A 16,053-nucleotide genomic window follows, 5' to 3' on the forward strand; every position below is an offset into this window, starting at 1 on the left:
CTGGGACCCAATGTCCCCATGCAGGGACATACATTTATTTTATTATACCGCTGGTGGCAGAAAACTATGCTTTTTCGCAATGAACTGTACAAAATTGTTCTTTAGGCGATAGGGATTCTATATATATTGAATACTATCCCGGTCAAAAGTTTTCAATGATAAAATGCGACTTATCTCTCCGTCGCATAAAAAACGTTCTCGTGTTTAATCCCGCCATGATGTCTTCTTTACGGAGCGAGATATCTCTCTCCGCTCTTCACAGGAGGCGCCACAAAAATTGTCCTCCGAGGGGGACAGTAGGTCTACGTTCTACATAAACTTAGTTTCTCCTCAGGATCTGAGACCCAGTGTCCCTGTAGGAGGCCAAGGGGTCTGAAGAGGCTACCGTAATTCATTTTTTCCGCATGCCTCCGCACACTGAAATAGGCTTCCTAAGAGCACCGGTGAATGTGAAACCTGTTCAGAGTTTCTGTCTTTATTGTAACACAGTCTGTCGTAGATTAATATAATCTCGTTTTTCATATTTTTTGGCTCGTAATGCGCTTCATGCGATGTACCCTTTCCATTTCCCTTTCCAATTGAAGGCCGTTTGCCGTCTAGACGACGTATCGATGTTACGTATTTTGTTAGTTTCTTGCTTCTACATACTGTGCTTAGCTGTTCAAGGTTATTGTCACATGCTCATTTAAAAAGTCGTTTTCCAAATCTTGACCCCCCCCCCCCCCCCCCCCCCCGCTTGAAATTATGCCCTTCAGATGCTGCCGGTACATTTATAAATAATAAAAAAAGAAATCCGTAAACGGCCTCTTCCGCTTCGGCGCACCGCTTGTACGCCAGTTGCTCCCCCACCGTTGCCGTGAACCGAAACTGTGTTCTCGCGCTGATGCCGTGGTGCTTAACTGCGCATTGTGTGGGCGTATGGCAGCATGTCTAAGCCGCCAGTGCCAGGAGGGGCAAAGAGAGGTAAAGAGAATCAAATAGGAGCAAATGGAGGCGACGAGTGCCGAGGATGCGCCAATGCTTTCGCGTTACTCCAATGCTGGTTATACCGCAATGATCTCGAATTTTTGCTGATCTAGTATTTAGATGAAAACTTAGTTACTGTCGGCATTTCAAGTTCATGTCATGAATTTCTCATGGGAGACGATATCTGTTGTGTCTTTGTGTACAGCGTTCACAACGGATACCTGCTTACAAGTCCACAATTAAGGTCACTTTCATCTCGAATGATTTGAGCAGTGTCACCTTCCCTTCGGCGAACAAGCACCTTTCGCACCAAACAAACCTGATATTGTTTCTTTCTTTTATAGAAGAAAGGATTTCTTTGTCCAGGTACAGTTTCCACACAGGTACACGCGTTGACCCCTTCTCTGCCAAAGCCTCCTTGTTTTGACGTCATTGCTTTCACTTGGCTTCTCGCTTGAAGCGCATAATAATGGCTGATCTTGTTCGCTTTTGCTGGAAGCCGGTCGCGTGCCTCAATATCGCTCTTACTAAGAGCGGCATCATCAATGTTCTTATCCACTTCGTTAACTTTGCATAGGGAATTCCCCTGCTCACTTTCAGAAACACCTTGAATTTCTATGTTCTTTTTCCTGTCTCGAAATTCTAGCTCGTCCAAATCAAGGTTAAGCTGAGAGGGTTGTTGATCGCAGCGCGCTTTCTCGACTTGGGCCATTGTTTTCTGCACCTGCGCGATTTCCTTGTCTTCATTATCCAGACGTTTCATGACTTCGTAAAAGTGGCCAGACATTGCTTGGACGGACTCCTCAATTTTGTCAACTTTTTCTATTAGTGACATTAAACTGTCTAGTTTTTGACAGCTGAAGAAAAGCAGAGCCAATGGCAAAAGCAGGAACCTCGGCTGTGAGTGCCATTTTCCCGCTGCGAGATGAACCTGTTTTGCTCGTTTAACCGTGGAATGCTCTGTGAGTACCAGGACTGAATGGCATGCCCTACTGAGGAATTCCTGAAAACCTTCTGCATGTTATGGGTACTGACATTCTTTACATGTGATTAGGCTCTCAGGAGTGTCAATTGTTCTGTTGCAAGCAGCGCAAACTTCCTAATCTCTATCTCCCATAGACAACAATTTCGTACGCAAACCACTTCACTAAAAGCTTGCCAGCAGCAGAGTCGATACACAGAAGCTAACGCAGGAAGCAAGAATCCACCAATCTGGGAAAAGTGCGGAAGGAAGTGCAAGCCGTGCAAGGGTGGTGCCGTCGCTCTATTCCGCTACTGTCGAGTGCGGGGGCGTTGCCGATTACCGCTGACGGTAGAAGCAGCGCTTGGTTGTTGGAGCAAACTGACAGCGGCTGGTGTGTCCTGAGAAAAGTGATAAAAAATGATATGCATGGCGCGTGCGAACGTTGCTCGCCACTGCCAAACGTGATTTCTATATTAGGGAAACTTTTGTGTGTGCCTGTAAACTTGCATTGCCGCTTCTGTGCAAGCTGTGCGCATTGAGGATGCGCAGATGGTCCAAAGAGGGCAGGTTCGCATGGATCTGCTCTGCACCTATAACTGGTCGGAGCCATCTGCGTGTGCACATTACCACGGGTAGTAGCGGTGCGGGGTTGCAGTGGTGCTACGCACGGTGCTGCAGTTTTCTGTTATCATATGTCGTATAAAGAACTACGGTCCAGCGGCCCAATTTCTGCTTGTTATAATTCGAGAATTATTAGAGCGCCGCTCAAGCGACCGTTTGCGGGCTGAGCCGCGACGCCATCAGTGCTGCAACCGAGTGCAAAAGTATATCAAGTGGAGGAGAAAATAATAATAATTGGTTTTGGGGGGAAAGGAAATGGGGCAGTATCTGTCTCGTAAATCGTTGGACACCTGAACCGCGCCGTAAGGGAAGGGATAAAGGAGGGAGTGAAAGAAGAAAGGAAGAGAGATGTGCCGTAGTGGAGGGCTCCGGAATAATTTCGACCACCTGGGGATCTTTAACGTGCACTTACATGGCACAGCACACGGGCGCCTTAGAAATGGAGTGGAAGACAGCAAGGAGAGTTCGAGTCCATTTCCTTCGATACCGGCCATATCGAGCGAACGAAGCTACCGCCGCTCGCTCATAGATGGCGGTAGAGTGGTGCCCGCTATGATTAGAGTGTGGTAGAAATTGTAGGGACCCTAGCAATAGGGTGAGTGCCGCGAACGCCTGCCGCCGCCCTTGCTTTTGCGTGTCCCACGGCGCATGAAAAGTTGGTGCGGGGGCGCTGCGGTCGAGCTGGATTTGGGAGCACCGTGTCCCACTCGGAGAGAATGGCAGATGGCCGCACGATTGTGTAGCATCCAGAGACCTCGGAACATTTTCTAACATTTTTGCAAAGGGAGCAGCACCTGCCCCCCCCCCCTCCTCCCGTCTCCAATTACTTCCACTTAGATCAGACTTGTGACAATTGAAACACTTCATTTCAAGGACTCTTTTAATACAAAGCACACTGGGGATGAGCTAGTACTTGGCTTCGTAGCCAGTTGTAAAGCATTTCGTATATGAGTACCCTAAACCACTCATGTCCCAACACAAGTCGACTGTCTGACTCTTCGTGTGTAAAGCTTCGTATTAGAATTCTTTTGATATTGCCGTCAATCTTTGCACCGTTTGATCGTTCGCACTCAAAACCGCCTGCACACGGCTTTATCATTTTGTTTTGTAATGCCAGATGTGACCAGACTTAACTCCATTGATCATGGGCGCATGCAAAAGCTTCCACATTTTTCCAGATTGTTGAAGTTCTGTTTGGTTCTTTATCTCGAAGGTTCCTTGCCAGCTTGAAAGAACTGCAAGCGTTCAGTTCGATGACCGCTGAGCACGCTTGTGGCTATCGCCGCTGCCGAGTCATTCACAGTGGGTGCGAGTCAGTCCACTCGAATGGTTTCTTTTCGAAGCCTTTCCGCTGTCTTCCTGACTACTGGACTGTCGTCACTATAACGTGGCAGCTTGCATCAACCTTTCAGCATTGAAATATAAAAAAACAATAAAATAATTTTTGTGTAAATGAGTAATAAATAAATTAATATCAAAATAACCTCGAAGACTTGCTCCCCCCCCCCCCCCCCACACACTCTAAAAAAAGTTCCGGGGTCCCTGTTAGCATCGTTCGTTGTTTTTCGGGTGGAATTTCTTCGCAGGGCGGCTGTGCTTGTGATGTGGTTAGTATGCCGAAGGACCGGCACTGCGATGCGCTTAGATATTCCTTCCTGTTTTAATAAGTTGAGGAATAAAAATGAAACAAAAAGCAATTAACAGGTGAAACTCCTACGCCCACTAGAGGGAAAACTGCATCTCTAACAAGTCGTTTATGTGGAATATATGTATAAGTGCATCTTGCATCAGTGTATTAGCAAGTATTAGTTAATTTGGGTGTATTTGTAAGTTTATTTTTGGAGCGTCCTGTACATAAGAGCGTGCATAATGAATATTATAATTGATATTTTGCACTGTATAAACGCTATTCGTTTACTGTCACCAGGAGGTCCTACGTTCTGATTTATTTTTCGCGGGTGATATTTCTAGCTTGACTGCGAGACCCGCTCACAACCCAACTTTTATTGCTTAGGCTGGCTGGAAATAACTGCAAAATACTGAAGAATTAACAATTATTATATTACTCGCAAACTTTTTGTACGTGCTCCTAAGGACGAAGCCCGTAGGAAGCTCAGTGAAAAGAACCTATCTCTGTGTGTGAACTATAGTTCACACACAGATACAGCGCTCCTCAAAATGTATACATTCTGAGGAGCGCTATATTTTCTGTGAGTACGAGCATATTGCGGCTGGGAAAGAAGATAGGATTTCGCGCTGAGCGTCGATCGGCGCTGGCGAGTGATGCCGTGCCTAGAAATGCAAGACGGCTCCGATTGAACGTGCGCCTCGTAAATATTTCATAAAGCTAAAAATGCGGTCTTCATATTAGGAATTTGAGAAAGTGTAGAATTTGTTGATGGAAAGTAACATTAATTAAACCACCGCATTATGACAGGCACAGCTATTTTGCAAGGTTTGCTGTGGTCGGAGATGTTACGCGGATTCACATGTATTTCCCGCTCGACATTGGGTTAAAATTGTATGGGACAGTGGGTGCTGTACACTGGCATAACTGAGAACGCGACAGTCATGGTAAACTTCGAATACAACAATCCCGACGGAACGTCTGTCAATGCTGGACTTTCCGCGCATTCCATTTTCAATTGACGCTGTTATCGACAAAGAATTGTCTACCTGATCACCGTGGTCGAATAGGTAGCAATAGCGATTGCACAGCGCGTAATCCTTCACCGTGCAACAGACGCTGCGACCAAGCAGTTCTCTCGAGAAATACTGATTGCATCTCGGACAAATTTACCTTGCCATGCAGACTGTTACTTAAAGTACGCTCATGCAAATGTTCGTGTCTACTGATTTAAATTCCGCTAGAATAAAAGTAAGCATACATTGCGCGGCGTAATCATACATTGCACGGCATAATTGGCTTACATCTGGGCGGCTCCTCGTTGCGGTTGGGAAAGAATACTTCATGTATTCAGGGTAACAGGATGCACTCACCATGCATAGTGGTTATCTAAAGCATAATTTGTAGAAATATATTTACAAGGTGAAAGTTGTGTTGTTGCAAAATACAATGAAATAAAAAACAATCATTTAAGTCGGAGTCGGGTATATATACATATATCCTCACATATAGTTTTACAGTAATATTTAAGAATTTTTCTTGACCAGAAAAAAATGAGGTATCATAACAGTGATTATGGTTCCCAAAACAGCAGATAAAAGTGAGCATTGCCTGCAGCACTATTTACGCATAAAGTTTTAAACGTGCTAGAGGTTGTTATTAGCAACGTCTTCTGCAAAGTGAAGCTTGTTTTTTTGCAAGATTCGATTTCAAGCTACCAAAGTTTTGTTTAGGCTTACCTTATGTTAAAATAACTAGTTCTTAGCCCAACTGCCTGAAGATCTTTGCCTAGGCTATGCCTAATTTCGGCTTCATACAGGGAGTGTATGTCAATTTAAACACGGCTATAAGGGCTGCATGCATTGGGCAAACGAAAGTATTTTCTGGCTTCCATTTTTCAATATAATGCACCAAAATAACAATCCTCCTTAGGGCCTTATATGAAAACTCATGTTACTAATGTAAGGAAAACAGCAACTATATGAATAAATAATATTGAGTACAGGTTTGCGCCTTTTCATGCGTTTCATTGCCGTCAATGTAAGAAAATCACATTCACTCAGAAGATTCACAGCAGCTGTAATCTGACTGCATTAATGACGTCAGAACTGTATGTGAAATTTACCTTCATTATAGAGAAGGACGGACCCTTTTAAAAATATTTTAATGCTGGTCCCATGACATACTTGGCTGGCCATTTGAGATGAGGTTAAGGATCATATGATACACGCACATAAAAGTCACTTGCGTAAACATACGTACCTAGCATTTTAACCAAATCACATAATGGAAGTCCCTGTGTTGCTTCGCTTGAAACAGAATAGGATACAGGCACAAAGGGAGTACTGACACATATCAGCTCGTTCGTAATGGAGACGCGTATCGCCGACAGTAGAAACTATTATTGCAGTACTATTAACATTGGCAAATAGGTAATTCTCAAGCCCGCAGATGGTTGTTCCGGAGGGTAGGAACGTCGATATTGATAGTAGGATGGCAGACCATATAGCAATCAATGAACTAGTTAAATGAATCAGTGAAAGGAATGCAATTAATGAATGTAAGAAAAAGAGAAGGGCCAAGTACGATACCTTTGGGGTTGCCGGAGATTCCGAAAAAAGAGAGAGTTAGCAAGAGTTAGCCTGGGCCAACTGCTGTTAGCTGGCTAGGATCACCTAAATCCTGCTCAGAACAGTAGGCTGCAAGGCATTATTTTATAAAGGATTTTATCCTATGCTTTCTCAAAGGGACTAAGGTGCAAGTGTATTTCACGAACGAAAAGTATGCTATAAGAGGAATGCTTTTCAAAAAGCGTACCGATTAAGAAAGACCAAGTTAATTGGCCACAACAATTTAGCAGTGTGAGACTTGCACACAGTGTTTGTCACGCTTAGAAACCCACGCTACTCATTGAAATGGTGCAATGATTTGATGTTTGTGACATTATCAGAAGTAAAAAAATTACCACATTCTGCTGTGTGCAGCCATGCCTCGTTAGTATCCACTATGTAATGTGATGGCTTGAATTATGGACAGTTTTTCTGGGGATGAATTTTTATCAAAGCATGCATGCCTTAACATGGAAACTTTCTGTTTGGTTAACTGACAAGGTTTAATTGCAAAAAAGACCACTGGGACTCGCATATTTTTGTCGTGTAATATTGACATCAATTCGAATGTCTGGCCTGTGGTAACCAGTTACTATTACATAGCGCAAATACTGTTAGAACTGTTTGGCGACAAATGCAGGCTGCATAATATGGCTGTTGCATCCTGGAATTGCCCTAATACCACTTGCAGCATAGAATGAAGTTTTTTTTAAGCCTTAAACTGCCTTGCATGCCAACTCTCTCCGCTTGCACTGTCTGACTGACAAAGCACTTCTCTTCCTTGTGTCGAAATCATTGGCACTGAAAGGCTCGGCGACTCATTTCCTGGCGCACTTTGTTCACTGCACGAATTAAATAATTAAGCCGCTCGCTAACTGCATAACGTTTTTGTTATAATCTCACAGATGTTTACTTGCAACACTAATTTGATGTATTTTTATAATACTGCACAAGGCACGAAGTAAAAAACTACTAGAGTTAAAGCATGTCGGGCACGAGGAGAACTCGGCCGGTGCAAAGCAGGGAATCTGCAAATACAAATCAAGCAGTAAGGAAATGGGTTGAAATTAAATGCGGTTTCAGCCTCGACAGCTCGATGGCTGCACCGCCATTGTAGGACTTTCAGAAACGGCACAACGTCAGCATTGCAGGGCCAACCACAGTGCAATAGCGCATAGCACGTTTTGAGAAATCAAATAAACCTCGTTAACGTGGTTTTGGCAATATGCACAAATATGGCCTTGTCACGATCGTATGACAAATGTTTACAGATGTGTGTCCGCGGAAGCCTATAGCTGAGCATTGTGGAATGTGCAAACAAGCATCTACATTCAAGCAAACAAATTTAGAAGTGCAGCAAACACAAAGAAGGCGAAGGAAATCTAGGAAGCTCTCTGCACTTCTGACAAATACATTCTCATCGGCCCACCATCGCCTTCATCCCGCAAGCAAATAATGTTCACTGTCGGTAGTCACAGGTAAATGATCGCAGAATATGCATGCGTGCATGTGCATTGATGGCATATACTTCTAAAGGCTTCGAGAAAGCCTTACACGGGCTGGTACAGCTTACTTAGTAAACGCTAGTTAACAACTGTTCGACACCAATAAAGCCAAGTTTTTGAGCCCCTCAGCAACAGCAGCGTAATGAAAACAACAATAAATATGGGATCCAGTGCTGATTCAAAGAGTAGAGTTTCTATACCGATTGTCATGGCTCAAAGAGCATTTCAAGATCACTGCATTTTACGAAAAGCAATGGCAACCACGATAATGCACTTAATATTGCAACCATCTGCCTAAAATCCAACTTGATTCCACACTGCTAAGCAAAAGACACATTGTAATCACAGCAGTTTATTGAAAATGCTTTTAATTTTTAACCACGATTCGCTATTACGGAAAACTCTGTGTGTAAAGTTCTGATCGAGTACCAACGTGTTCATTCTGCCACACTGCTGACATTCTGCCGCCGCCACCTGGTGGCCTAACCTGTCTCCCAGCTCGTGGCCGATGCACCGCAGCGGTGGCCAAGTGGTTGAGCATCCGCATCGCATGCGGGAGGTTAGGGGTTCGATCCCCAGTGCCGCCGTGTACCCACCGGTGATACAATGGGTACAAGTTTTTTCCTGGTCTGGTGCTCAGCTTAGTTAGGGTGAAATGCTTGGGAAATGGGTCTTCGACCCCACCTTGAGAATTTGAAAAATACCTTGTGCCATGGCGCTCTTTGGCCATAGATGCCCTTGCGCCATAAAAATCCATCATCATCATCATCATCATCAGCTCGTGGCCGAACCTCTTCTTTGTCTCGAATGAGCGCGGCTGTTCGGCAAGCCTCGCCCTAGTAAACGGCTGTGCTTCCCGCTTCCTGCTACGTTTGTCGGTGACATTTGGTGGAGGCGCTTGGTGTCCTCCTTTGTACGCTGACCCCGAAGATATCGTTGACGCTTGTTCCCGACGCGCGGAGGCCACACCTGTTCACAAAGCGAACCGTCGCCTGTGAGGCCTGCAACCCGAGTTTGAGCCACTGACAAGGCTTGTACGAGGTATGACTTCCACCACTGGCACCCAGACAGGTCAGCACTCCGGCAGTGCCCCGCCGTTCGTTTTTCCCGCACCTCGGTCGCCGTCATCTTTCCATGACGACCGGTTCCAGGATGTTGAAGGTTGGTTGGCCAGTTTTTACCATGTTGCTGCATTCAACCAAAGGGACGACGAGCGGAAGCTGATGAATGTGTGTTTCGCACTGCAAGCGTCCGCGAAAATCTGGTTCGAGGCGTCCTTCTTCAAATGGGCAGCTTTTCGCCGTGAGTTGCTCGCCACATCCATCTCGAGCGAGCGAAAGGAAAATGCTCTAATTGCCCTTTGCTCCATGCCGCAGCAGTCCAACGAGAGCGTGTCCAAGTTCATAGAGTACATGACTCACCTCTTACATCGGGCCGACTCGGTCATGCCCGACCCTCCGAGAACCGTCACCGCCTTCGCCAAGGAAGCTACTGGCATGGAACGTTCATTGCAGGAACGGAGTGCCCTATACGGCCGTCAGGCAAATGTAGCGGCAGCTCACTACTGCACGTCCTTGTGAACCCCCGTGGATGAGGCGCTGCGAGAGCTTGTGCGGAGCATTATCCGCGAAGACCTGCGACACCTCCACTTGGATGCTTCGTCGGCAAGCATACCTTCTAGAGGCGATGTCCTCCGTGAAGAAATCCGGCGAGGGGCGCAGCCACCACATGCACCACTATCGGAGCCGCACGTCATGTCTGACAGCGATGCCCTGCGCCGATCTGCCCCCGAGCCGTAAGCGTTTCACCTCGTTGCCAGACCACGACCACAGCATCGTTACCTGCGTCCCGTCGAGCAGCAGCAGCAGGACCTGTGCCCTCCTTTCAGCAAAGCGCACGTATGGCGAACGTACAACAATCGCCCGCTCTGCTACCACTTCGGGGGAACCTGGCCATAATCTGCGGAATTGCCTGTACCAACGGAGGGGTTTAGAGGATTCCCACCTCACCCGCCTCGACCGCGCTAGGGTGAAAGGCCGCAGGACATAGAGGAGTACCTGGCCGTTCAGGTGCTGCCCCCGACCTCGCAGCGGCGCCAATCGCAATCGCCATCCCCGGGGCGCTTTGCTTCTCCCGGTCTGTCCTCATCCTCTGGTCAGTTCAGAGGCACGTGCCCTCACCGAGAAAACTGAAGATGGCGTCCGCCGAGCGTAGGGCCACCGCCACTACACAGTGTCAATAGCCTCCACCCGAAGATCTGATGCGACGGCCCGAGCGGAAACGACCCGATTCGACGACCGTACCGACGTGCTGCGAGTGATTAGTTTCTGCTGAAATTTTAGTAACCGCCGATAGTCATGCAGTGACCGCACTCGTCGATACCGGAGCTGATTTTTCTGTGATGAGCAGGCAGCTCGCCACGACTCTCCGCAAGGTTCTTATTCATTGGTGTGGAGCCGTGATCCGCACCGCCGGTGGCCATGTAGTGACGCCGATCGTTGTGTGCACCAGTCGCATCCATATCCCCGGTCTTACTTTCACTGGATCCTTTGCCGAATTACGTGACTGTTCTAAAGATCTCATTCTGGGCATGAATTTCCTTCAAGAGTATGGTGCGGTCATCGACCTTCGGGAGTTTATGGTATCTTTTTCCGCCCAGCGAGCCGTTGACACCAACACCGAGCCCAGCAGGGCATCCTTGCGCGTATGTGACGACCACATAAACAATCCTTCCGCGAGCCAGCAAGTACGTCACAGTCGATCGGAGTGGCCGAACCTGGTGGCCACATCTTGGTCGAACATGTCTCCCAGCGCTTGCCCAAACGTCGTCTTTGTCTCGAATAAGCGCGGATGTTCGGCAAGCCGCGCTCCAGTAAAGGACTGTGCTTCCCGCTTCCTGCTACGTTTGTTGGTGACAATATTAATACGGCACAATTTTATAGGCTATGGTTTGTTTGCTTTGAGAAGCGTAATCATCTGCTTTGGTCCTTTTTCCTTTTTTTCGCATCAGATAAAATACAATTCTCATGAGAGAGAGGTGCGTCAGTGGGCCCGTATTAGAGACTTCTGCATTGTGAAACACCGGTGAAAGATTTGCGACAATGGTTTTTCTTCCTATATAAGTGTTCCTGATCTGGTGATAACATGTTACAACCCAAGCTTAACACTACTGCTTTTTCTCAGACCATGATCACTTGCAGGGGAAGTTAGAAGTTAGATTCATTCAATTTGTCACGCAAATGTTTATTGCCGATATGGGCCTGCTCAGCCGGCAGGAAATTAAAAAAGACGCTCTAGATGTGAAAGCTTGCATGCACATCGATGTTTTCACACAGATTTCACAGTGCCTCCGGCATACCATCGTAACGCGGCCATTCATAGTTGGTAATTCCACTTTATGGAGCACAATGCCGCAGAATTTTAGCGACACTTCGGTAGTCCTGACAGAAAACCGCCCAATGGCCGTGCAGCCGAGGTTGTTTCGGATACGCAGAACACAAGTTTCAGAATGGTCTCGTCGCACTCACGGCGTTTGTCCAACATAGTACACACGAACTACGATCGATATCGATGAAGGCTACGCCGCAGCACAACTTGTGCTCACAATCACTGCAACCGCTGCAAAGAATGCGACTGGCTGCAGAGCACGAAGTTCATTTAGTCGCGTCGTACTCGCGGCTGTTCTAAAACTCGGGACACACGAGTGCACCCGAAACACAGTCTGCTGTACAGCTCTAAGTTCCTTTCAGCATTGCGATAACAAGACGTGCGTGGTAAGCTTTTTCGACGCAATTATACTTGCAGGCGACACCACTTACTCAAAATCACTCGTTCCGACTGCAATCACTTTCACTGCACTGACACTTGTCACTGCGTTGTGAAGGAAATTTTCCATATGGAGCTGCTACTCGCTGCGGTTCGTGAAGATCCTCGCGCAAATAAAGAACACTTGTAGCTATAACAAACGGTTCCAAATAAACACTTCGCGACACCGGCACTGTATACGTCTTGCGTAGACAGCGTAGGTTTGAAGGCCGCTCGGTCAGCTCGGTGTAGACGGCGACAAAACAACTTGGGGGAAACTGCCGCTTGCCGCTGTGGCACACTGTGAACCTCGAAGTCGCCGACAACACTCGTCATAGTTACATGCGCCCAGTATTATGCGTTTCTCGGCAAAAAGTTGAAGTTGATGAACTTCGTGCGCACAGGCGGATGTGTTCATGCGCCCCATGGTTCGACTTGTGTTTTTTTTTCTTGGTGTTTTGCTGGTTAAAGTACTTTTGATATGCTCAATTCATAAAGTTTCACCCCTTTTTTCACTTTTTGTGGTTTTTCCTTCTGGTTCAAGCATGTGTTGGCCGCCTCTCGATGACTGTGGATTAGGTTGTAATCTTTGGCCCCCTGACTGTCACGTGGTGTTTTAGCATATATTGCGCTGGGCGTTCCTTGACAATAAAGAGTTGTTAGTCAGCGCTCGTCCTGTCGTCAGTGTTTTTTCTTCTCGTGTCCCTGTCTGTTTCCGCGCTGGTCTTTTCGAATCAGTTCGACTATGGTCCAGCCCTTCCGCAGCCCTTGCGCACTGCCGCAACGACGCGGGCGCATGCGGAAAAAAAGCGATCGTACAGCGGCCTGGAAGGGGGAGGGGGTTTGTGTGCTTTCCCCTGGCAGTAGCGCCACGCTCCTCTCCGCTGGCGGCGGTGCTGTGAGGTGTGCTGCGTGCGACAGACAGGGGGCATCAGCCGCCACTCACGGCGTTGTCTTCCTGTTGTAAAAACCGTCTGCTTATGAATCCGGCGTTGGTGTGGAAAACAGAGAGCTTTGTAACTGTACGCGCATACACATATCTCTCAATTTCTTCACCTCTATATATCGCAGACTCAAAACACCTACATTGCACAGTTGAAAAAATGGTGGAAGTTGTCGCCCAAGTTGCGTGGATCGTTCTAAAGGCAGGAGCGCATCGTCCTTAAAATTTTTGTAATGAGCTTGCGAAATCATTTGTCGTCTGAGATCTCCTCTTCGTTCTTCTTATGCCCCTTTTCCAACTGCGACTCACGCAGGAGCAGCCCCGGGAACCAGCTTCGAACCGGCGTACGATTTTCCCGAACTGGCGACCGGGTACCCGATCTCTATGCTCGAGATTATCGACGACCCCTCCGACGACGACACCACTGACCACACCACCGGCACAGCCGCGGAGACCATGGAAGATTTCCAGAGAGTGGCAGACTGTGGTAGTTTTATTGTCACGGAAGATATTACGAAAAACCAAGTGCCACCAGGAAAGGTCTCGTTCATTCGTGCGAAGACGACTCTGGGAAAGAAAAACACTCCCGTGGTGCGGCTAACTTGGACGTGGCCTGGAGCTCACTTGTCGGATGGAAAGGGTAAGCACTAAAGAACAGACGTGTTTTGTGAAGTGTTCGCGGCTTACAGGCGCTTAATCCACTTATTAGGTGCAGTATTCAAGGATGAAAAACTGCGCAAGTTGGCAACGATTTATGGGACTGTCTAATCGAAGGCGTGACGACAGCACATGAAAGAGGAAGGGAAGCATTTGTAAAGATTTTTTTTTTATTTTCGTGGCACAGTTCGCGCTATGTGGCCGTAGCATTCATGATTGCTCCATAAAATCGAGTTTTATCCCACGCGTTCTGCATGATGCTGAATATTTCTGTGCGCCTAGAAACATGTTCTATAAATGCAATTGTATTTCTTTGAATAAATCTAATGGTCCATTTTACATTACTGAGGTTAACACACACACCGCTTTATCCACAGTATTGTTATCCGCTGCCTCCACAGTACGGTTATTCAGTAGTGCTGTGGAAAACGTTAGAACATATAAAGGTTTTAGAACCTGTGGTTGCCTTCCGGACTCGGCAGAGAACCGTCTCATATAAACCTACAGACATGAATATCATAGTGAATCCCAAATGTCACGGGTAATTTACGAATAAAGACCAGTTTCCTCTGAACTGGTCAGCTTCCATGTCAAACAGGCGCATATGTGTGCAGTTATGGGGTGGAAATGGCTCTTGATGTACTGCGCCTTGTGTTGCCGACATTATAACGAAGAGATACAGCAACTGACCCCGACAGCTTCACAGTATTGCTGTAGGTATATATTAATATTATGTTCGCAGACCATTTTTACATCAATCATTCTTGAATAAAAAGCGCAAGGAAAATCCAGAGGTAACGAAAAGGTTCCCTAGGAATTTCACACTTTTTGTATATATATGTAGCAAAGTAAGTTAATCAAATTGAATTGAACCTTGAGACTATAACAGACATGGTGGGAAAAACTGCTAGCACAGCGGAGAGAATTATAGCTTCGCAACTATTTGCACTCAGTAGAACAGACTTATCGCTGGAAAAGGTGCGAACGTAAACGAGGGCGGAATTGCCGATCATTTCGCGCAACTGAAAAAAAGCCCGTATTTACCACCTACCAGCGTGCCAATTAAATATAATTTCCCCTTAATATTCACTCTTGGTGGTCCTATTTTATTTGTGGGTTTTTTAGTTAGCTCACGTCTTTGCCCATCACTACTACTTGATGCTATAGAGGGTCAGGCAGACGCCCGTGGCATCCCGAACACGATCGACCCCTTTTAATGTTCCGTCGTGCAACACATATACCGCCAGAACGGTCACATGAACCTGGTGAGGGAAACTAGAGAATATCAGCGCAAATAGTTGGCACAGCTTAGGACGACGTTACAAAGGATGGTCTCCTGATTCCCCTTCAATGGCGTTATTTTTTCGCAGTTTCTGCCGTGGTTATTCGAGCCGCAAAATTCTACGATGACCTAAAGAACGACTTTGAAAACCAGGCTGAGATCACGGAAGCCAATGTCGTCGAAGGCAACCTGGGCCCAAAACCACCTGGTACCAAGGAAAACGTCACTCTGGCAATTCCGCGCACCTTCTGCTCGTTTGAGCAATATGACCCATCGCACTGGCACTTTCACCTGGCAGTTCAAGTATCTAACAGCGATGGGCTAACCAGCACTTCGAACGTGGTAGGAACGAGCTGCGGCCCTCCGCCTGTTATAACTACAGTAGCTCCCACCACGAAAGCCACAACGACCAGGGCCCCGACTTCAAAGGTGACGACAACGCAAGCTGAGGATTCAGCCAAGGAAAGTATTCGGGAGTCGGATTTCGTCGCGTCGCCCTTCTTCTGGGTTGGACTTTCCTGTATTGCAGCGGCGATCGTGATCGTCATCGCAGTCGCGGTGTCTGCGATACTGAATCGCGAGGAAGGGGAGGAGTCTTAGAATTTCCTTTAAAAATAACTAAAAATAAAAAATCTATTGCGCCCTGTCAGGGCTCTTAAATGTCCAGGAGTCCTCTGGGCTCCGTCTCACGCCTCACCCAAATGTCCAGTTTGCGAGAGCCAATGCTAGAAGCCGACTGCAGGGAGGTCGGTTTTTCCGAACGAGCCCTCCGCGGATTCAAAGGTGATCAAAATTATTCCGGAGATACATTTATTTCGGAGGTTATTCCGGAGAAAACTCTCCGGAATTATTTTGACCACCTTTGAATCCGTGGTGGGTTCGTACCGTGACATCCTGCTCAGTAGTCGAGCGGCCTAACTACTGAGCCTCCGCGGTGGTGTAAATTATTTTCTTATCCTGTGTTAGGCGCGTGTCTGTTGTAATGGCCATTACCTAGTGTGCTGTGTGCTGAAGGTACGTCGCAAGAGAGCTCTGCTTTTACCTCTGCCCCCTGAAGTTCCAAACCCTGGTCGTG

At 47.0% G+C, this 16,053-nt stretch overlaps 1 protein-coding gene across 1 annotated transcript in view; it reads left to right on the plus strand.

Moving 5' to 3' along the window:
• Positions 1-15,602, plus strand: part of LOC144103465 (uncharacterized) — a 43,806-nt gene extending 28,204 nt beyond the window's left edge. The window contains exons 8-9 of the mRNA XM_077636175.1: positions 13,353-13,679; positions 15,067-15,602. Coding sequence (XP_077492301.1) covers positions 13,353-13,679; positions 15,067-15,578 — 839 coding nt within the window. The 3' untranslated portion in view covers positions 15,579-15,602. The remainder of the gene's footprint in view (positions 1-13,352; positions 13,680-15,066) is intronic.
• The last annotated feature ends 451 nt before the right edge of the window (positions 15,603-16,053 follow it).

The sequence above is a fragment of the Amblyomma americanum genome, chromosome 9 (genome assembly GCF_052857255.1).
Source record: "Amblyomma americanum isolate KBUSLIRL-KWMA chromosome 9, ASM5285725v1, whole genome shotgun sequence".
NCBI lineage: Eukaryota > Metazoa > Arthropoda > Arachnida > Ixodida > Ixodidae > Amblyomma > Amblyomma americanum.